This window comes from Acipenser ruthenus, chromosome 5 (assembly GCF_902713425.1).
Source record: "Acipenser ruthenus chromosome 5, fAciRut3.2 maternal haplotype, whole genome shotgun sequence".
Classification (NCBI taxonomy): domain Eukaryota; kingdom Metazoa; phylum Chordata; class Actinopteri; order Acipenseriformes; family Acipenseridae; genus Acipenser; species Acipenser ruthenus.
In genome coordinates, this window is record NC_081193.1 from 47198820 (window position 1) to 47223523 (window position 24704).

The 24704-nt window shown below is 38.2% G+C and overlaps 1 protein-coding gene across 1 annotated transcript; it reads left to right on the forward strand.

The window, feature by feature from the left end:
- The first annotated feature begins 11113 nt into the window (after positions 1–11113).
- LOC117402618 (cyclic AMP-dependent transcription factor ATF-3-like) lies at positions 11114–20633 on the forward strand. The gene is made up of 4 exons (XM_034003949.3): positions 11114–11287; positions 13512–13755; positions 16505–16612; positions 19141–20633. Exons 2-4 carry the CDS (start codon positions 13516–13518, stop codon positions 19336–19338), a joined length of 546 nt encoding a protein of 181 aa, XP_033859840.3. The 5' UTR covers positions 11114–11287; positions 13512–13515; the 3' UTR covers positions 19339–20633.
- Positions 20634–24704: the final 4071 nt, after the last annotated feature.

Genomic DNA, 24704 nt, shown 5'->3' on the forward strand with positions numbered 1-24704 from the left:
TGATCCTGTCCGGTTAACAAAGCATTATTAAAAATGTTAATATAATTGTTGATAGCAACAAAAAATACTGATATCAGTAATCAAATGACATATATATGGGGGTGTCTTTACATCTGTCCATCTGTACAGTATGTCACACTTACATTTTTGTCCATTTATGGAAAACTGCTTAAAATGATTGGTATTGAAATGATCTAGCATAAATCATTGGGGATATATCAGTTACCCTCTGATTTTACTGCTCCCTCCTATCTTCCTTCTTGACAGCCTCGCCTCTGCCAAACACTCCTACTATCAATCTACCATCCTATCCTCCACTAACAACCCCAGCTGACTTTTCTCCTCTCTCCTCAAACCCCCACCCCCTCCCCAATCCTTATCCTTTACAGATGATGACTTTGCCTCCTTCTGCTCCAAAGTAGAGGACATTCAGAAGCTATTCTCTAGACCATCTTCTCCTTCCTCCTCACACCTAAACACATCCCACCTTCTAGCCCCCCCCCCCCCCCCCCCATTTATAACTTTCAAGCAACCTGACTGACCTTTGCTCCTTACTCCTAGACCCTAGGTTTCTTGGTGTGGCTCTCTCTTCACTTCACTCCCTCTCTACAGGTGTACCTCAAGAATCTGTCCTAGGACTCTCTCCCCGCATCTCAGAATGCCTCTCGGCATTCTCACCACCTCAAACTCAACCTCTCTAAATCTGACCTTCTCTACTTTCCTTCTGATTTCTCTCCCTCCTCTGCCTGTCCATGTCATTATCCCCTGACTATCATTCTCCCTACATCCCCTTCTGATAAAACCCTACGTGTTACTCTTGACCTCTTCCTCTCCTTCTCTCAACACATCTCTTCCCTGACACACACTTGACGCTTCTTTCTTAACAACATCTAACAAATCCATCCTTTTCTCACTAATTATTCCACCCAACTCCTGGTCCAAGCTCTTGTGCTGTCTAGCTATCTGCCCCCTTCAGCTCATTCAAAATCCTGCTGCTCGTCATCAACCTTGCTACTTTCATGCTACCCGTTTGCTTCACATTCTCCACCAGCTAACTATCTCTACTCACATTCAATTCAAGACCCTTGTTCTTGCCTACCGCTCTCTTCACCACACTGCCCTCCTGCCTCCAATCCCTTGTGTCTCCCTTCACCCTGTCTTGCCCTCTCCGCTCCTCCTCTACTGGCCGACTGGTCTGCATCCTCCCATGTCTGCTCCTTTTCTTCCCTAGCCCCTCTGTAGTGGAACCAGCTACCGGATAACTTCAGGGCTGCTCCGTCTCTCACTGCCTTCTGCATCCTCCGCAAGACCCATCTGTTTAGACTGCACTTGTAAGATATCTTGATCTACTCCTCCTACTATGCACTGGACTTTCCTGACCTACGCCCCATGTTACTGGACCTAAAGCTGATGCACTATCCCTGCACTACTGCATTACCAATATGTCACTGTAGATATAACGTGTTGTAGTCCTAACTTGTTGAACCTAGTTCATATTGTATTTTAGTTATTTTTAGTATTATTTGCTCTTACTGTTAACTGTACTGTATTTAAATATCAAGTTTGCGTTGTAACCCTGTAATGCCCTGTAACACTTGTAAGTCGCCTTAGATAAAGGCATCTGCCAAATAAATAAATAATAATTGTACATATATCTTGAGAACACAAGAAGTTATTCTACATTGTGTAAATCAGTAATTGTAACACACTGTACCATATTTACTGTATTCCTTATTTTGTTCTTATTTGAATTTGATCTTATTTTCTACTGATTTTACTGTACTTTATAACTGCTCTTATCTGTAATGTGATATTCTGTAATGTGATATTCTATACTGAGCATCAAAAGAAACGTATCACTTATATTTGAGCATCAAAAGAAACTTATCACTTATATTTGGATAAAATTCACTAGATGTGATTGAAAAATGACAAACTCTGTTTTAGAGCAGGTGCTGTAACTTTTTATTGTGCTGATTAACAATTGACATCAGGAAGATGCTGCAAAATGATCTGTTGATCTTGGGCAGGTGTTGTGACTCTTGGTCTCCCAGTTTGTGGCCTGTCATTGACAGTACGCTGCCCTAGTCCAGCCTCCAACCTGCTCTCTTGACAGACGTGTCATATTGTTTTTTTTCTGTGATTTTCTTTATTGCTTTTATTCAAGATTTCAATTCAACAGCTGAAATCACTCCATATCCAGTGTCCAATCAACTGTCTCACTAATTAGATGATTAAGTGCGTATGCTTCAGTCATAGTCACTCAAGCGTGTCATGGTCAAGGATGAATGATCGAGTGATTAAAAAGAAACCAAAAACATTTTGTCACTGTCCATCATTTATATACGTTTTTTTCAAAAATAAATGTGTTATAATAGTGATAAGTTTCTTTTGATGCTTGGTATATAATGTAATAATATAATGACATTTTGTAAGTCGCCCTGAATAAGGGCTTCTGCTAAGAAATAACTAACTAACTAACTAACTAACTAACTAAATAAATAAATAAATAAATAATAATAATAATACAAACATAACAACATCTAGGTCTTAAGTACCACTTATCTAATTTTTAATAAACTATTTATTGCCATTTCTTATTCTATACTATTTTGTACTGTACATTGTAATTATACAATTTTCTGTCATACTGACAGCTCTCCTGAATGTACAGCTGTGGCGGGGGTGTATGTTACTGAGCCCTTGCCATTTCTACATAGCCTGGTAGACTCCTGTATCAACACATTTAGGTATTACCAAAAAATATAGAAGGAATTTAGAAAGTAACCAAGGAGAGCAAATAACATTTTACAGCACTAATAAAATCCCCTTCACACCCTTGTTATTTCTAATCTAGTTTTCTCTTAGTCCCTGATGGAATTATAGCAGACTGGTGCTATGACTCCTCAGCTATGGTAACGGTCAGCACACAAGCAAATAAAACATGAAGGGCAATGGGAACGGCTTTGACATAGGGAATTGCACACCACAACTTAGATCCCTATGGCACACGTTCATACTTCACATGTATTAGTGGAATGCAAGCAGAGGCTGCATGACAGTTGCTAAGTTATGGTACTTAATAGACAAGGAGTGGCTTCCTCTGCTTTTGTTCCTGAAATTACTTTCCCTAGCTAGAGACACTGTACCCCAAGAAGGTGCTATCAGGCTCCTATCTAAGGATCCATATCATGTTGTAACCTTCATAGTGTTGTACATGCATTCTTTTTTAATTATAAACAATTTTACCTCATCGAAAAAAGCTTTAATTCTGTGTTTTACCATTCCCTCATTTTCTCATTTCGGAGAGACCTGTCTCCTGCTGGTTTACCTGAGTCTGTTTTCAATTTAGGTCCCAGAAATTATTCCAGCTATCAAAGTGCTACTTAAAAATAACACTGACTTGTTTTCTAAAGACTGCAGAAATCGAGGCTTACCTGCTCACTGCAACAGAAGTAACCTGTGACACTGTCACCTTGTGACAAAGACAGAATGATTCTTGATGATAAATCTCTCTCCTGACCTGTGAGGGCGTTGTATAAAGGGAACAGAGTGCCCCTGACTGGATGGCCTGACAAATCATTCCCAGGGTTAGGTGGAAGTCGGCCATCTAGAAAGGGGGAGAAACGGTTGCACTCGCTAACCAAGGGGGTGTGACTGAAGGTACAAATAGGGGACCTGGCTAGGTGATCTGTTCCTTTGTTTATGGTTAAGAGAACCGCTGAAGGACGAGTGTAAAATAACCGTGAGTGTTTTGTTTGTTTGAATCGTCTAATTGTACTGCTTGTTATTTATTAGACGGCTAACACGATCCAGGGCTGTCGCTTCAGACCAACACAAACCTGGACAACACTGCACCATTGTTCACAGATTAAAATTGTATTTCACCACAAGCACTACAGTACTCACTTTGGACTTGTGATGTGTCTGTGTTTTGTGTGTGTATTTAACTGTGCCTATTATTTCAGGACTGCAACCTGTTGTTTATTGAACTGTGCAATACACATCGCTGTTTATTGCCAGCCCTCCATTTCTTTACTGTTGTCATCAGACTTTGGATTATAAATAAACCACCATTTCATTTTGTTTGTCCTTTTCTTGAGCACTGCATCACCTCTACACCTGCGCACTGCAAACCACTTGCCAAAATAACACTATAGGTTCTTTGAATCAAATTTGTTATAAACATTTGCAAGACCTGTGGTACTGACCCCAGTTGAGAAAAAAGGATAAAGATAGGTAATATAGAAGATAATGTGTAGTCTACACTTACACCAGTCAAATTGACAATGTTAATAATAAAAATAAAATGATGAGCAACTACAGTGTGTAAAAGTTAAAGGGAACTCTTTTATCATGGTGCACTGCAACCACAAATGTACAAATACCACCAAGCTTCAGGACATTGGAATTGCAAGAAGCAGTTCATAATGTCGGAAAAGTACTGAAAGTTATTTCAAGTGATCCTGGAAGATACACCAGTAATTGATGTGATACTGGCTCTTTAAAGATGAGGTACATGGCGCTACTTTTAAATCAGGATGAAAGGGAAAGTGCAGTATGAGCATTAATACTGAACAGCAATGGGCACAGTCAACTGCCTAGACTCATCCCACTGGCTCTGATTTTTGGGTTTATCTGCCCCCCAAATAGAATTTTTTAAAGTAGGGTTAAACCTGGTTTCCGCTGACAATGTAGTTATTAGCCAGGCCATTTTCACAAGTGTTAAGTAGATATTGCAAATCAGGTATCATTTGTTAACCAATGATTAGGGTGTTATTTATATATCTGTATTAAGTGTATTGATGTGGAAGTACTTTAAAATGTAAAGCCTCTTAAGTTTTCACTGTTAGGAGTAAAAGCAAATATAACCCTAATACAGTATATCACTCTAGACTTTGGGCATGTTTACATAATGTGGCTTTACAAGAACAAAATTCTGAGTTGCCCCTAGCGTATGACACAGCTTTTGGTAGGGTACACAGTGCAGCCTTTGCATGTGTGGAAGTAAAGCCTGATTTAAACCTGTTTTTTTAGAATCCAAAATGTAATTTTTTTTTTTTTATTTGAACAAGAACTCCTATTTTTGTTAAAGGGCAATACTGTGAAAAAAACTGCTTTCTTGTGTTTTTAATTAAATGAAGACTGGTTTTAGAGATGCTGCTTAGCACTAGTCTTGGACTACCTTTGTTAAGATAAAAATGATGTATTGTTTAGTCCAAGATTAGTGCTAATCACGGTCTGTAAAACTAGCTGTATATTTGCTAATAAGAAGTGTGCTCTTTTTTTTTTACTTACTCCTTCAGAGAAGCAAAACTATATCAATAATTTAACATATTGCACCTCGTAGGTCAGGCAGTCATATTTATATTGCACCTTAAGACTCTACAAATACAGATATACTATAGACATGTATTCTAAACGTAATTAGGAATATATTAGGCTTAAATAATTTTGTGACAACCCTAAGTGAAACGGGGGGTGGGGGGGAGTCTGTGTTGCCATGTTCATGGGGGGAGGGGTTTTCGGGGAGGGTGTGCAAGGTGAGTGGCTCAGTCGTGGGGTATGTGAGTGAGTGTGTGTTGGGGGCGCCTGAGTGGGTGAATGTTTTGGCGCGAAAGTGGGGCTGTGGTCCCGCGTTAGGTGGGGGCGGGGGACTGGAGGCTATGAAGGTCCGAGCGGGGCTGCAGTCCAGTAGTCTGAGAGAGAGTGAAAGTGCAAGTGCGGTTACTAGTAAAAGTTGTCGTGTTCCAAGGCAATAGGGGTATTGTTCAGCTGTTTTATTATTTTGCTCCTAGTTTCCCTTCCCTTGCTTTTATTAATTTTATTTCTTTGTAAAATAAAATTGTCTTGAGCCTTAACAAATTACACCTGGTTCAGCCTCCATCCTTTGAACCCTGAAAATGCTAAAATGGAGGCAAAGAAACTGGGGAAGTTGGCTCCGGCCTGGGGTGGGTGGAGCTGGAACACAGTCCCCCAAAAGCAAAGAGAAAACAAGAGCAGAGATCAACCGCCTTATGGGGCAACATTAAAACACCAGCCCCGGAGCGCAGCAATGTCAGGACACGAGACAGAAGATCGGGAAGACGTACTCACCGGGGCTGAGCAGCGGAGAGGAGAGTTGCTACAGTGAGTGTGGAAAGAGGCGATGGAAAACAACTGGCTCCGTGCAGCGCAAGATGGGTGAGCTGAGGCATCGAGTTCATCATCAGTGTGCCAAGGCCCAGCGGCAAATAAGAGAGATCCTACGAGAGCTTTCTGTGTCTGAAGTCCCTGGAGAAGACTGCGAGCCAGATGAACTCCCACGAGGCCGGGGATCGCAGGGAAAGAGCCTGCTGCAGGGCTGAGTGGCGGTGCCGCGGTAACATCAGCAACCAGCATCAAGGTCAACAGGTTTGAAGGGTGGGGTAGCTGGGAAGCTTTCCACAGCGCCTTTGAAGCAATCATGAAAGTAATCAGATGGTCGGAGAGAGAAAAAGGAGGACACTTGATTGCTGCGCTTGATGGAGAGGCTCAGAGCTGCATCCTCACCTTACCACCGGGAGAAAGGACTGTACACAGCACTAGCAGCGGTAATAGAACAGCAATTCGGTCAAGCTGCATCCAGTTTCACCCATGTAACACGGCTAAAGGAGCGGCGTACAGAACCTGCTGAGTCACTAGGGACCTTGGGGAATGATATGACAATGTTAATTCAGTGTGCATACTCAGAACTGACAACTGAGGCTGGGATAAAGTGGGGTGCAATGCATTTATAGGGGCCATAATGGCGTGCGACTTACAGAGGCAGAAACTACACCACTTTCGCCCCTACCTGTACGGCCGCCCATACACACCGACCACGCCTCACTACAATGGCACCCTGTGCGCGGTTAGAGGAGAAGGAGGCACACTGCAGCTCTGGTGAGTGGGTAAATTCAGCCACTGTCAGCACAGGGGCCCTCTCCAGGATTTGGAAGCAGGGCCTTGCCCAGATGCAGTTTGCAGATCCGGAGTTAGGGTTGGTGACCAACCGGCTCACAGAGGGTCACCGCCCCACCTGGACTGAGATATTGACATTCACCCCAGCGGTCAAGGTGCCCTTTGGGCAGTAGGATGCCTTGGGACTCCTGGATGGGGTGCTGTACCAGGCTTGGGTCCATCCAGCCACCGGCCAAAAGCGCTGGCAGTTGGTCATTCCCCAATTACTCCGGGAGCGGGTGTTGAGAGCCGTGCACAGGAGTCCAGGCATGGGGCATTTCGGGGTGGCCAAAACCCTGCATCGACTGAGAGACCATTTCTACTGGGGGCGCTGTTGGTGTGACGTAGAGACCTACTGCCGATGCTGCGACACCTGTGCTGCACGGAAGGGCGGTCGTGTGCACTGTTGCAGCAATGCCAGGTGGGGGCCTCTCTGTGAAGCGTGTGGCCATTGACGTCCTTGGCCCCTTTCTGAGATCGAAGCAGGGCAAACGGTTCGTATTGATGGCCATGGACTATTTCACGAAATGTCCCAACACCTACGCCCTCCTGGACCAAACTGCTGCCATGGTGGCTTACGCCCTCCTGGAGGGCATGTTCAGCCAGTTCGGTATGCCCGAGGAGCTCCACAGCGACCAGGGGCAGAACTTTAAGTCCTGTATCTTTGCAGAGCTGTGCCGGTGGCTAGGGGTCCATAAAACACACACTACGCCCTTACACCCCTAGAGCGATGGGCTGCTGGAGGGTTCTAACCAGACCCTGACCACCTAACTCACCATCTGGACCAGCCAGGACCAGCTGGACCAGCATGCCTGTGCTCGCCACCTACCCCTGGCATTTCTTGCCTACCGGAGGGCTGTGCAGGAGTCTACAGGGTGCACAGCCACGTTGTTGGTAGGGAGCTGTGCACCGCTGTGGACCTACTGTTTGGCCATGCACCAGAGGGGGGGCTCCACAACAGTGGCTGACCTTGACTACGTCCATGACTTGCAGAACCGGCTGGACCAGGTCCATCAATTGGAAGCAGAAGCAGGCATAGGATGTTAGAAGCCGGGGGCGGACTTTCAATGAGACGAGCAGGTGTGGGTCCACTGCCCCGACGCAAGAAGGGCCTGAGCCTGAAGCTAGCCAGCCAATGGGAGGGGCCTTATGAGTTCCTTCTCAAATTATAGGTCGTCTATCAGGCCAAGTTAGCGGACTCAGGGGCGGAAAGTCGTTCTCCATCGAAACCGGCTTGCTCCATACCAGCCTGGGGTCGACATGGACATGACAACTAATATGGGGGGGAGGGGCCGGATACTCAACCAGCGGCTGCCAAGGAAGCTGGGGGACCATGTCCTGGACTAAGGCAGTAGACGACCCTAAGTGAAACGGTGGGGTGGTGGGGGAGTCTGTTATGTTGCCATTGATATATCTAATGGCCACACATATACAATATTCCTTACATAAATATATCAGGATAATTAAAATGTTTAAATAATATATTCCAGAATATATCTCATGTATATAACCAGTAACCAGTAATGTGCGGTGAGGTCAGTGGTTGGGTAGGCACTGGCCAGTCTCACACCCCAATTTACATAGATTCGATTGGCAGGCTTATAGAGAGCAGAATTATAATTATGCATGGTTGGGAACGAGACTGTTATTGACGCAACTCAACAAAAACCCCGATGTAATTACACGATTCAACCGACAGATGGCACTGAATTTCAATACCTACTTTTTTATTATCTGACCTCAATGTCAAATTGATGGTTATTATTGTCCACAAAAGAATGTACTGTAAAGCGTACACACTGATTTAATTCGTACTATTAGTGTTTTTAAATACATGCCCAAATCTAGTTAACCTGTTACCGTTCTTTAAACATTGCTAACCAATACCCGACAATTAAATGAAAATAAATACTTGCACTTACATATGATGTATATGAAGTCCATCCTTCTCTCTGGACGAGGATGTCCGTGACATCATTGTAGAATTGCTCTCTCTTGGCCTGAAGTTTTAAAAGTCTCTCCTTTTCAATGGAAATAAGCGCTAGGGATGAGAGCCGCCCTTGATCAGTCCGATTCCGAGTGTGGGTTTTGATCCGTTTAATTTGACATAACGTTTTTCGTTTTTGGATCGGTTGATGTTAGACTTGCTAGCATAGCTTGTTTGGTTTGCTAAAGAGCGGTAACTCAAGGACACGCCCCCAAAGGCAGAGAAGGTCTGTGCATTTCCAACGGTAGTTCCCACAGCATTTTTTCCGCAAGAACGCATGCGTCAGTATTAAATGTGCAATGGAATTAGTGTAGTCAGGTGACACAGTTTAAGGCAGCGAATAACATGAAATGGGTTGTGAGTTGTGACAACCCATTTCAACATGACGTGCACAAAACTAAGTACATACAATCAAAAATGGGTTCTTTTAAATGCTCATGTTAGCAGGTTATAGTAATAAAAGATGTAACATCAAATATTAAAGTGCATTTCTCTTTTCTTAAATAATATTACCAACATACAGTATAACTAGTATTTAGCACGTACTGTATAACTACTCTATCACTGCTGGATGCTATTCACAGTCAAAATATTTTAAGTAATGTAATGAGATTCCTGGAAAGCCAAAGAATGTTCTTGTACTTGTTAAGAAATGACACATTCAATCTGATGCCAAAGGATGTTCCTCCACCACACAGCATTTAAACAGTATGTTGAATACTAGATCAGATTAAACATGTTTAAACCTGTTTTGTGCTGACACTGTCATTGAAGTAATTGCACGAGTAATCAAACTTTATATTTCCACACATTTTGATGACAACGGCTGGACTGAAAAACAATATGTACTTAAACTCTTTCAACCCTACTGCACAACTCAAAATAAAACCAAACGTAAGACATGCGGATTTATATATCAATGTTCCAGAACTTCCCAGCACATATTAGATAATTAACTGACCCACTCCAGCGTCACAAACAAAACAAAACAAAACAAAACAAAACAGCCACACCAATGGCTGTGTCATTTGAAAACTATCCACTTTTCAAATATACCTCCATAAAAATAATAAAACAACGTTTTTAAATTAAGTGAGATACGAATATTTTGTAAGAGCATTGATCATATATGAAAGAAAAAAAAAATACAATTTAAACCATTTCAACCTGCGATAAATTACTGTAAACACGGTTGATATCAGAAGCCGCAAATAATTTCAAAACACACACACACACACACACACACACACACACACACACACACACACACACACACACAACAACATAAAATCGTGATGCGGGAATAAATATTACCCGTGTATTTCTTACCATAATAAGGCAATATTGCTCACTTAACAATAACACACACACACACAAAAATACAACAATAATAATAACAAAATAATAATAATACTGGCTCATACTGGGGAACAATATTCTGTTGCCTACTGTTATTTCAAAACACTAGTTATCTTGTATTTTTTATTGACGTTACCAATACAAAACTGAAACAGCGAAAAAACAAAACATAAGCACAAAAGCAGATACTATTATACACAAGGTCTCCATTTAAAAGTTTTATATATATATATATATATATATATATATATATATATATATATATATATATATATATATATATATATATATAAACACCCAGCAATTGTCATGTACTGTACTTGTATTTAAAAAGCGAGATGTTAATATCTTTCTGTATATTTTGCACCTCCATTATTATTATTAGTAGTAGTAGTAGTAGTAGTCGTCGTCGTAGTAGCAGTATTACTCACAAGTTGTATATCGTATGTACGGTTTTCTAACCCAATACACAGTATATGTGTACATGAACTGCTCAAACCCAGAATATTTCCTCTCCTCTCATCTCTTTCTACTTTCCAAATTCTTGCCCCGATAATTCCTCCTCCCCGTTTGTACAACAACATTATCATCAGATGCCAATGTTCATAAGTCATTAAACGGATACGTCTTAATTGGGACATTAGTATGAAATGTTATGGGTTAAAAAATCAATTTTGGAATATGAGCTGTTCGTCGACTCCTGTTATGGTGTGAGGTGAGCGGACCAGGGTTTGCTGGGTTGCATCACCGTTCAGCAAGCTTCCTCAGCGGTATTAATAGAATGACGTCACCTCCCTGACACGCTGTCCTAGTAAAATACCAGACTCGGAGCTTCCCATCTCGCACTATATAAAGAGGGTGATGCAACCTTTCAGCGAGATCTGTAAGTTTTCTCTCAAGCTAAAGAGGCTCTTAAGCTGGAAGAGAAGAAAACTATTATATTGGACAACGTTTTCATGACTTATAGAGACAAAAAGAAAGGTAGGCGAATCAGTGGTTGTTGTTTTACAGTAGAAGTTGCGGATATGGTTCGCAAGACTGTTTTCGGATGTGGTACACTGTGAAGTAGTTGTAGTAGCTGCAATGGTTTCTTATTCCTGAAGATATATTCCATTTCCTGCACTCTTTGTTTTTGTTTTGTATCAGGATGGTAATAGTATTGAAATCGGATTGGAATATATTTGTTTTGTACGGTAAACAAAGTATGTGTATGCTCTATAAACTTTCCTCTTGATTTTACCTTACATTTAAATTGCCCTAAATTCAAACTTTCAAAATAATTTTAATATGTACTGTATCGTTGACATCTATAATATATTGTATGCAAAGTTATAGATCATCAAATCAAATCAAATAAAACTTTATGCCTGGCCTAGTTGAATCTATCCAGTTGATGTTTACATTCATGTCTTTAAAGTACATAATGTACAACAAAAGGCTTTGACTGTATTTATTTTGCGAAGTTGCTTAATCCACATTTAATAAATTATTCTAAATAATAGTTTCAGAGCAGTTGCTTAACATTCTGTTGACGCAATAGGTCGTAAATCTGGTGAGTTTCCTGTATCGCTTAGTAGAAGTTCAAAAGTCCACGATCATGAACCCAAATGATGCAAAATAACTATGGCTTAGCCTAGTACTGAAGACGTAACGCAACTGAGGTTAGTGTGAGTTCGATCGTTTACGTAAGTTACATTGTATCAACCTTGATTCATCATGGCTATTCTGTATTCAGAAAAGATGGGCTATTGAATTTAACGGTGACCATGGTAACTGTGGATTTATACTCAGAGTGAAGCCTGTGTTACTTTAAAAGAACAATATTATGGATGCGAGTTTTTATATATTGCCAAAATGTAAAGGTTTAAATGTTCAGTTTATTTTTTTCCGTTTCTACTAGTAAAGAAGTTAGCTACAGGGTTCCCAAACTATGTTGGCTCGAGGCCCCCATGACAGTAGGCCTCCTGACTGAGGACCCCACCCAACATATTGATTTTGATCCATTTCATGAGAGAGGTTGTTTGTTTGTACTGGTAGAAGTGCTACTGCTTTCAATTATGTTCAGTGTCATCACTTTGTCAGAGTCATTTGGGAGAAAACATTTTGTATGTGCTGCGGCCCCCAGCTTGGGAACCCCTGAGCTACATTACTAGTTGCTTTTAAGGTTAGAAGACATTTTAAGGCATACCGGCTTGGACAGAATGCAGTGAATTTATGTCATGTTAAATTGCTTATCTTATAAATAGTTGGATTATTGTTCAAAGGGTTACACGTTTCCAGGGCGAATCTGTTTATAAGAAGGCTTAATTATATCTGTGAAGAGATTAGGCAGAGTAGACACAAATTAACAAAAAATAAAACTGAAGACAGAATTATTGTAACTTCCTCCTATGAAGCAAACAATGCCATTTCCTGATAATCCCTGTTGCTGTTACTGGATCGTGTCCTGGGTTAACAAAATTAATATATTGGGTTGTCCCCAGGGAGTTATCCATGAGTCAAACAGATATTTTTCTAGTTGTGTAAAATGTTGAATGCTGAAAAAAGGACTACTGTACTATATTTCATGTAAGGGAATTTTCTAAACACTTCTGGGAAATATACCCAGCTATTTCCTAGAACCTGTTTTGTAATTGTCCCTGTTGTAAAAAAAAAAAAAAAAAATGCAGTTTTTGTTTGCCAGTAACTTTCAGGAAAGGGCCAGTTCGAGGTAATTTCTTGTAATGTTATATATTTTTTGTGTGCCCAGGGCTACTCACAGAGAATCTAATGCCATGGCTATGCTTTGGGTTTGTTCACAAACTGGTCTGTTATGTTCAAACCTGTCATCAACTACATTCAGCAACATAAGAATGGGTTTGAGCTGTTATTGTGAGTAACTGAAGTATATTTAATTATAAGAGTCTACAAATAGTCAGGTGGTTAATTTATTTGAAAAATAAAAGGGAAGTGTTACTGGTGCCATTTGACAAAATAAGTTTACCCATTACAAAGAGTCAGGTTGGAAAAATAATATTCTTTCTTGTAATTTTTTTTTTTTCCTATTGAGATAAAGCTTGTCATACAAGTAATTTTCCTTGAATATTTCGTAACTCTGGGTATGTTTATATAAAGTCGCCTCTTGGCCTTTGTGGGCAGTATGGAATGTATTTACTTTGCAAGATATCTCGGTTCACACTACATTATTATTATGTTTGCTCTTTAGTACTATGATGCTTCAACACCCTGGTCTGGGTCCCTCGGAGATCAGTGCTTCTGCAGTGGTGCCTTGTTTGTCCCCTCCAGTGTCATTTGGCTTTGAAGAATTTGCAAACTTTAGCCCTTTGGTAAAGGAAGAGCTGAGGTTCACAATCCTTAATAAGTGTCTAGCAAACGGAATAAACTCGACAGTGGAGTGCATGACCATGAACACTGAGAGACCCACAGAACATCCACGTGTAAAGAAAGAGGTATTTACAGTTTCTTCACTTGAGAAATATACGTTCAGAACTTGTATCTGTCATGCGTGAATATTCTTTTTAAAATCAGAAGTATAGTAAGATTTTTTAATGTTACTTTTAATGTTACTTACCTTCCAAAAATGAATTGAGCCTACTTAAGCCTATGTGTCGTCTAATAGAGACCTGAGAAACCACTTAAATTCCATTAATAACAGTGCAATTATAAAATAATTATCATCTGATTTCCTGCTAGATTTTTTAAAGTTTTTGCCACAAAACTTAAATTTGTAGTATGTTCAGACTCTAATAATGCTTTCCCTCTTTATGATAAATAAATTTCAGGTTTGGAGTTGTGGAATGCATAATTAATTTATGTTTACTTCTTATTAGATCAATTTTCATTATTAAGCAGTTACTTTGTAATTACATTGTTATTAGTGAACCGTTCTATAAACCTTTCTCAGCCAGGTCCAAAGAAGGATTGCTGTTCATTATTATGGTTCAACACACATTCTAACCTTAGTAAAATAAAGTGAAATTAGACTGCTCCAATGATGAATTGCTTCATTGAGCTCCCCGATATGGCTCATTTGATTTAGACAGGGCAATCTGTAGTTTTTGATAGAAGCAGGTTAGAATGAAAATTTAAATCATGTTGAAGCAAGCCACTAAGGGGTAGATGTACTAAGATGTGCCAGTCACAGCACAAACATACCGCAATTTGCATTTTCGTTGTGACAATTCGCAAAGTATACATTGTGTCGTATGTACTAAGAGAAAATATGTTAATGAAGAGAGCTGCAATATACTAATTTAAATATTGTTGCGACTTCTTAGCGAGATCTCTAGCATTGCGAGAGTCGTGTGACATTGTTCAAATAAATAGCGGGAGATGAGTTGTGGTTTGCTGCAGCAGAGGGTGCCTGAAAGATAACGTCTATACATGCAAGGGTACAAGAATCAAAATAACATTGTTTTTGTTAAATGTAAACGTCATCTATACAATGCATTCTGTTCCGTCTTCATTTTACCTATTTTAATACTATTATATATATATATATATATATATATATATATATATATATATATATATATATATATATATATATAAAATGAAAGGCAGTTTAATCCCATCAGATTCTATGGTGGGGCCCCAACCTTCATCCCCAAAAAGCTTTTTATAATCATACAGTAGCCCCTCGCTATATCGGACATGTTTGTCCGACATAAGGAGGTGTCAGGTTTAAAAACAATACAATAAAATCGCACACACATACATTTATAGTTCTCGATGTATTTTAACTATAAATTATTGCGCTGAACTAACACTAACATGTTTTAGGTAGGCTACACATTACGTTATGTAAAAATATAAATCTGTCCAGTAGGCCTATACAGTATACAGTACAGTAATAAAATCAAATGAACACCTAGCACACTTTCTTTTTACTTTAGCCTGTAGGCTACCGGTATCACAAAATTAATCATGCTGCTGCGTTGTACACATTGGTGTACAATGCGAATTAAAGATTATTTTAAATTGAAACTAAATTATTTTAGGGTTTTTTATTTTGTTTTAATTATTATTATTATTTTTAACTTGGCCTACTTAGTCACCTAGACAATTAACACACAATAGATTATGGTCCTATGCAGATGCTCAAAACTGCTGCCGCAAAGCATTCCCTAAAAAGTCGCTAACAGCATTTTGTTTAGTACATTTCATCCTAGACTTCAGACTCGTTTGCAACTGGTTTGTGACTATTGCAACAGGCGCAACACTTTTGTACATCTACCCTTAAGTGTTTAAACATTAACCAAAATACTAATGAAAAACAAACATATATTATCTTCTGTGATTCATTTCTTTATAACATTGTAAATTAAGTTCAAGTTATTTGCATATAGTACAGTTGCAAAATAACATATTTCTGTTTACCGCAACTTTTGATGTAAGTGGAAATAAGTGGATAAACTGCTGATTAAACATAAGCTACGTCCATAAGCTACGTTTAACATCATGTAATCAAAGAAACTACAGAATCACAAAAGTCTACTGGAAGTCATAATATTGGTACAGTATTTCATGTTAGATTTTGAAATGTCACATTTTTAAAATTTTTGTCAGTCTTTCATTAAGTATATGGAAAACTGTGATGCGGCATGTAATTCAGTATGTTAACCTAAAACTATTCAGCAGGTTTCATTCGACTTTATGAAGCAACATTAGTTAATTCTGCAAAACTGTTGTCCATAACTGTAAATGATCTCGCAGTTTAACCTTTTACTTATTTGGCAACTTAAAATACCTGTTACAACTACAAGGGGGATTAATTTAAACAGGATAGATCAACAGGCTATTTAACACCTACCATTTAAACATACATACATACATACCAGTATATCAACCACATAAACAGGTTTAATAGATACACACACATTATACCACTGTTTCACAACTAAACCTGTATATGCTATTTGTAAGCAAATAATTGCCTTATTCCTGTACAGGTGGTTCAATGTTAAAATGTTGCTAAAAAATAATACAAATGGGCTGAGAAAGGGAAGGGTGTTCTCAATATTAGAGGAATAATAGCATGAGAATCACCTTCTGAAGAAGAAATTCACGTTAACATGATCGGAATTTCCTTCTTTACACATCTGCATTCATTTATTATATAATACATTGTTATTGGACACATCCTTTGTTTCCTGTTAGGTTTCTACAAATAAAGTAATCCTTATTATTTATTTTCAGATTCCCCCTGAAGAAAACGAAAGGAAAAAACGACGAAGGGAAAGAAACAAAATAGCTGCCACCAAATGCAGAAACAAAAAAAAGGAGAGGACCGACAGCTTACAGAAAGTGGGTAACACGTGAGAAATTGATATGAATTTGAATAATATTTAGGAAGCGCTACTTCCGGCATCTTACAATAGAGGGAGAGAGAAGCGGTCAGTAAAATGGGTTCTATGGCCAAACTTTTTGCATCAGCCTATAGAATTAACAAATTTTAGTCTCAGTCCTAAGATTCTAGGTGATGTAAAACTTTTGGCCATAGCTGTAGCTTACAGGTTGGTCGGAATTACTTTTCAGGATAGCAAGTGGCTCATGCAAAGACCTACCTAAATTTCGACCAAATTATTTTCTAAAAATGAACAAATATGTGTCAAATTGCATACAAGAAATATAAAATTAAAGTATGTGCTTTTTAAATGACTAAACACTCATGACAAAGTCTTTTGCATTTATATTTTTCAGTCACATATTTAGAAAAATGTATTCAAGTTCAGTAACAATTTTTAAAGTGAAAAGTGCAAGAGAGTCTAAATATTTAAACAGTTTAAGTAAGGCCTAATTTATATGTACATGTCTTGTGTCATAGCCAGAATAGATAAGGATTGTGCTCAAGATTTCTGGTGTTAGTTTTCAAGGCATTGGCTAATTAATTTTATTCATTAAGATATAGCAGAAAAAGAAACATAAAAAGGATATGGATTTGAGTCTATTTCAATATTAAACATTAAAATACCATGCAGGTGATTGTACACTACATTAAGGAAGGGTTATTACCAGTTACTGTATAAGCTTAGGTGCAGGCTCAGTCTCCAGCACTACAGTATATTGCTGATTCAAAACCAGACAGCCTAAAAAGTTAAATATTCAAATTGCACAATTTGCATCTCGCTGTAGGAGTTGGAATGAATGTGCTAACAGTACTTTTCCAGGAGGATGTACTGTGTTTAATCACAGCCCTCCAGCAGGAATAGGATGATAAAAAAAAGTTTTTTGTCTGCTTGACGTAGAGGTTAAGCCACAGCTGCTTTTTTCAGCACTGTGAAATTGCTGTAGATCAGCGGTTCCCAAACTTTTGATTGTCACATAACCCCTTCCAGACCTATCAACTGTCTGCATACCCCTAGCGCACAGGTTTATATTTTAATGTTATTTTTACTATATGCTTTCATTATACACATACAAAATAATACATACAATATAAATGACTATAATAATATAATTAGCACTTCTGATTTTCAGTTTTAACTGATAAAACATCACCGATTTGAATCGGTGTATTATAAACACCGGAAAAACACTGGAAATGGTTACTCAATTCATGTTGACCTCATCACCACTTTCCTACTTAAAAAACAAAAACAAACTACCTTTCCCAGTGCAGCAATGTCCCTCGATCCTTTCTGACTTGTATATCTATCAAATTCAGTATGTTTACATGACAAAGTGTTTTTCGGAAAACTGAATCAGAAAACAGATTTTCTTAAAACGTCACTTTTCTGTGTTTACATGATTAACGATAGAAAATCTAATTAGAATTCAACTGTATACATGGATTGAAGTTTTCGGAAAACGCAGGATATTTTCGCATTCAAAGTACTGTAGTAGCCTAAGTACGATTTGAAGACCGGACATTTCTGTGATAGAACGGAGACCAATCCAATATAGTGCTTTATCGAAGTGTCAGGTCTTAAATTCAAAGATTACTATCCTATACCTCTATTCAGATTCCCCACAATGTGCAATCAGCCTTTCCAACAGCTCATCCTGTTCTATATTATCATTTTCTTTTGCAGACATTATTTTAAATTATCACATCATTTTAAAGCTGGAAAACATGTGCTGCTTCAGTATGGGCTATTAACAAATACATACAGACATTAACAAATGTATTACTTTATCCCTAACTAGATAAATGGATGCATGCAGACTGCCTACAGATTGTTATTATTTTCTCTGTTTTCTAAAACCACGTGCAGGAATGAAGGTCAAAGTTTGCACATGTGCAGTACGCTATTGGAATAAGTTTTCCGAAAAGTGTGTATACATTTTGTTAGTTTTCGGAAATTAATCGGAAATGTATAGGTGCTGACTTTCGGAATATTCCGATACATTTTCCGAAAACTGTGTTTACATGACTTTTGATATCGGAATTAGTTTTCCGAAAAATTTCAGAATTCTTATGCTCGTAAACGTAGAGAGTAGTGATTTGTTCTGAATACTTTAAATCCGAATGGAGGCTTGTTCGCGGAATTTTAAGCTGTATTACAGTGAAGATACAGATGATTTAAAACAGAATTGCAAACTGTGGCAAAATGCCTACACAAAAAAATGTAATCGGTTTATAACCAATAAACACCGGGAAAACTGTGGAAATAGTTACTCAATTCACGTTGACCACCCCTATCCCATTAAAAAAAAAAAAATTACATAAAACTCGAAAATGGCTAAAAATAAGCACCAAAAAATGAAATTAATACAAACCAAAAAACAGAAGCCCTAGGTATAATTGACATACAATGTGTACTTCAGCATTAAGAAGGTTTACTACACAATCCAGTAAACTAAAAGATTGCTTTATTTTTTACCTTGTTTAGGAATCAGAAAAACTGGAGTCCATCAACGCTGACCTCAAAGCCCAAATTGAGGCGCTGAAGTCAGAGAAGCAACAGCTGGTCTACATGCTAAACCTGCACCGACCGACCTGCATTGTCCGAGCTCAGAACGGAAGGACCCCAGAGGATGAGAGGAACCTCTTCATTCAACAGATCACTGAGGGAACGCTGCAGGGCTAGACAACCCATGTTCAAAAAGACTAAAAGGCAACTTATTGTCTGTCTTCATATGTGGATACCACTGTCTAATGTCCAGATGATCTATCACCATCTGCTGCATTTGTCCTACATGCTGGCAAAGACATTAGGAAGAAGAATCTGCACACAAAAAGGATCACTTTGACCCAGCAGGGACTGCTGTAAACTGTAAATATGGGTTGATGTACTGAACAGCCAGTGGCCTAAGTTAACTGAAGGTTGTATTTTACTATCTGGGGGAAATATAACAAACACTCTACTCTAACTGTTTGTATTAATTACTCAATATTAGAGATATGTATCTTCATGCCTGCCCTGCACCACTACCAATTGGTGCGACTACTAAGGGATAGATACCCTAAAGTGTATGGATAGGTAATGTCTGTCTTTTCTGGCAAGGAGGCACTTTTAACTGTCCGATAGCAAGTTGTGTGTTAAATCATTTGGCTGTAGTCAAGCTGTTTTTTGTGGTTGGAAACATAGGTTTGCCTTGATTTAAAATGTAAATCCTGTTTTTGTTTACATAAAGTCCCGTGATCAAATCTATTGCTTTCAAGTTTGCAAAGAGATGTTACGAATGCATGATCATACATAACGACATGCTAACACAGAGTATCCTTACAACCTTTTTTATGCATTTACACTGCATGGTAGATTATTTTGTGACATTTATGGTAATGCCAACATTCATTTTAGATAGGCATGCAATAAATGAGAAACAAACTATAAAAATCTTTTAAAAAGAAGCTTGCAATCAATTTGAGTGCTCAAAAAGGCAAATCCTATGTGTTCTAAATTCAAAAAACAAAACCTTGGAGTGAAATGTTAAATTGTGATTCAAGAGAAGTTAATAATATATACAATAAGGGTCACTTAAGATAGTATACAGTAGCAGTTATAAGAAAGAATTATTAATGACGCAGGCGTCCTGCTTTTTTTCAGCTTTTTTTTATTATTGCATAGTATAGTTAATCTACCTATCAGCATGCTAGTCGTGACTAAGGTACTACTGAATATTTTAACAGAAAGGGAAGCTAAACTGTTTGTGTGTCCATTTATTTGTATGATTAAATTGTGTTAAACCATTGGTGGTATTACTCTGGGTTCAAACTGTCAAAACTTTAAGTGATAGGTTTAAGCACTTCATGGATATAGTTAAATTCATGTCTACTGTATTCAGGTAAGATACTCTACAGAAATGCATTAAGGAGACATTTCTATACTGTGTATGTGAATTGTTTTTGCTACTTTAATAAAAAAAAAAAAAAAGAAATTGTTCATTAACAGTTTTTGATGTTTCTTTGTATATACAGTCATACCTGTATTAAAGGTCACCAGACTATTGTACATCTAATTTTGCTGTCTTTCGTGCGGCCCAATTAAAATGAAAACATGAGTAACCATTCTAAGCACTTTAAAAATGGCCTATTATGGTCAACATACCTGAGATGAAGACAGAGATGTTTTTCAAAGTAATATACTACTGATTACTGATTACTTTTACTGATTACTTTCTTTTGTAATTGTGTTGTTGAGTGGCGTGTGAGTGGTGATGTCACGGACCAGGAAGTAACAGAAACCAAACAATGGATGGCGGATGTGAAACTGAGCGCTACGGCGCTCAGCTATTTTATTAAATAATAAAACAAAAACAAAAGATTTAAACAAACACAAAACACCATAAAACAAAAGGGCACGTTGGCCAAACAAACAATAACAGAAACAAGTATATTTAAATATAACAATTGTTTTTCTCTCCACAAAACCCGTCTCGCCTCTGACTCTCTCCCCTCTAGCGCGGACAGCTGGAGGCTTTTATATTCTGGCCGAGGGGTTAACTAGCTGTTAATTATCTTATTACCCCTCAGCCACAGTCTGCACGAGTTTAGTAAGGATGAGTGACTGTCAGCTAGTTAAATAATCAGTAGCTGATCAGTCACGCATCCTCATGAGGTTTTATAATCAAAAGACAAAACAATAACAAATAATATTGACTTTTGCCGTCATATAAACATATAAATCATAATATAAATGAATAATAAACAAAGGGGCGGGACACTTCGCCACAGTAATGTATTAATGTGGCAAAGTGGTTTGCAGTGCGAAGACAAGGACAAACAACAAAGTACTGGTGAAATGATGATTTATTTTGTAATCCCAAGTCTGATGACAACACTAAACAATAATGATAACAGGCAATACAGCGTTGTGTATTGCTCTGTTTAATCCACGGGTTGGTCCCGAAATAATAGTCCCGATATTTTAAACACCCACACGTAACACAAACACGATCACAAGTCCACAGTGAGTGCTATAGTGCTCGTAGTGCAAATACAGTTAATCGTGACACAAGTGCAGTGTTGTCTGGGTTTGGTGCTGGCCTTTAGCGACAGCTCTGGATCGTGTTAGCCGTCTAATAACAACAAACAAGTATATATTTAGACACAACAAAACAAACAAAACACTCACGATAACAACACAGTTCTCCTTCCGGTTCAGCATGAACCATAACAAAGGAACAGATCACCTTGTTACGTCCCCTTATCTACCGTCAATCACGGCCCCTTGGTAACCGACTGCAACCGCTCCTCCAATCCACAGCTGCCACATCGTTTCCCTTCCAGGTCGATGATTTAGTGTACCATAACTCCGCCCCCTTTCTAGATGGCCGGCTTCCGTCTAACCCTGGGAATGAATTGTCTGGCCATCCAATCCAGGGCACTCTGTTCCCTTTACACAGAGCCCTCACAGGTCAGGAGGGAGATTTATCACCAAGAATCATTCTGTCTCTGTCACAATTACTGATTAACTATTACTTTTATATTATTTATGTTAAGACCAATATAGCTCACGTAGCAGATAATTAGAACAGCAGAAATCTTTTAAATGTTACTGGCCTGTATTTTGCTTTTAATGCTATCAGGTACATAACAGGTAGAAAAAATAAATCAGGTAACTCCTGAGCAGATGTTATAATATATGTATGGTTTTTGGCAGGTTTATGACTAAACCAAAAAAAAAAAAATACAAAAAAATTCCAGTAAATGTATGCTTCTAGTTCCTCTATCTGGTACAAAATCTTGTTTTCCAGAATGCTTGCATTTTTATTTAGTACCATGAGTTTCCTGATGGGAAAATCAGGCCTGGAATTACCAGTGTTCAACTTCCCTATTTTATATGACCATTCTATAAAATAAGTACTATTTAGATGTACCAAAACAAGCTTTGACAAAAAAGTGAGAAGTCTTTTTACTGAAACATGAATAATAAATCAATATGAAAAATGGGTGACTGGTACTGTCAAAGTTTTAAGTCGATACAATAAGTAGATCCAGGGAAACAGCAACAAACAATGCATCTAATGTTGTTCTCTGGTCTGCTACTCTGGAAACCTTTCTTGCAATGCTTGTTGCTGGTCACCTCTCTGCTCGTTTGCTCCTGTGTTTCTTTCTCTTTGGCAAACTTCAGGCAAATTATTTATTATTTTGTACCCTGCTGTACTGTAGCTCTAAGACTATTTTCTGTATGAACTTGGAACAACCACTCTAGGAGAATTTGTTAGGGGATCTTATTATTTAATTTATTTCTTAGCAGACGCCCTTATCCAGGGCGACTTACAATTGTTACAAGATATCACATTCTTTTTTACATATAATTACCCATTTATAGAAGTTCGGTTTTTACTGGAGCAATCTAGGTAAAGTACCTTGCTCAAGGGTACAGCAGCAGTGTCCCCCACCTGGGATTGAACCCACGACCTTCCGGTCAAGAGTCCAGAGCCCTAACCACTACTCCACACTGCTGCCCAGTGACTTATCCAATATTTGACGTATTCCAATATTTCTGCCTGGCAGCCATCTTGACAGCCATCTTGACAGCTTTCTGGTAACCACAAAATGACTGAACGTATTCCAGTGTACAACAGAATGATTGAAAAGACTGGTGACTGATATGGAAAACTATAGTTGTAGAAGATTGTGACAAAAAAAATAACTACGCACAATAACCCAAACATTGAATACAGGTAATAAGCAAGCTGCATCGACCACAAGGACACACATTTTATTCAACACCCATGACAGAAGAGCCTGATAGTACTATATAGAAAAGACTAATGACCTCCCTGAAAGGTCGTATCACATTATTTCTCAAAAATCTTTAGATAAAATATGTACAATGCAGTAATAATCTTTATTTAGAGAAAGAATAGATAATATTAAAGACATAACTGGGGTCTATTTAATTGATCTAAACAGTGGTGAACCTTTATACCATCAGCTTTGAAATCAATAAAAAAACGTAATCTCTGAAGTTGCATGTGCTTTTACAGAAAGTAATACAGTAAAGAATCTCACATGTATTGTTAGAGATGCTCGTTGTTATACTGATACCAACCTGGGTAAATTTCAGATTTACAATGTGCTAGAATTTCTGGTTAAGAAATGTATTTTCAAAAACTGCATCTTCAAGTTTCCAACTCAGTGCCAGCCCTTCTCAGCCTGAAACTTAATATATGTGTCAGATTTTACTGAGGGCTTTGGTAACATAAGACACTGAAGTTTAAATTATTTTATATTGCTAAAGAGGCTATTCAAATGTCAGCAACATGAGTTGACCAATATTTTGATTCTATATGGTTGTGCAAGGTTAGAATATTTCCAGTGTGAATATTTGACTGTTACCACAGTAGTCTTAAACAGATATTGCATGATGGAACCAAGATCTGATGAAAGACATGGGATTGAATCACGCTGTGCAATATGCAGCTGTTCATTAACATCAAAGTGTAAAAAAGTGAATGAGAGTAGAACAACCCAGCTTTATTTGGTAATGGTAGTGAAACGTTACTCATATCTAAAATACAAAAATTAAAATCAGATTTAAAGTTTCAATATAGCAGGAAAGCCTTTTTTCTCAGTAAGGCACTTGACTTAAGCATCACGATGATTGAAACAATATGTTTATTATTGATATTTTTAATATTTAAACATATATCCACAAACAGTCACCCCAGGTAGAGCTGAACTTCAAAGTTAAGAACACCTTGGGAAGGGAAGTTTTTAACTCACTGAAATGCCTGTAACTATTATTTCCAATGACTTAATATATGTGTACTGGTAGGTCGGAAGAATAAATAGACATATTATATAAATGTATTTTATATCGCCTTAGAGCTAAATATGTAAGTGTACAGCTACAATAAAATTCTAAGACTTTCTAATTCTATGACTGCTCGCTTACTTTATTCCATGCAGTACAAGCTGATCTTCTAATGCACTGTCGAAGATAGTGTTTGGTTTGGTAAGCAGGGTATATGAGCACTTTTGGTTTCTAATGACATGAGGACT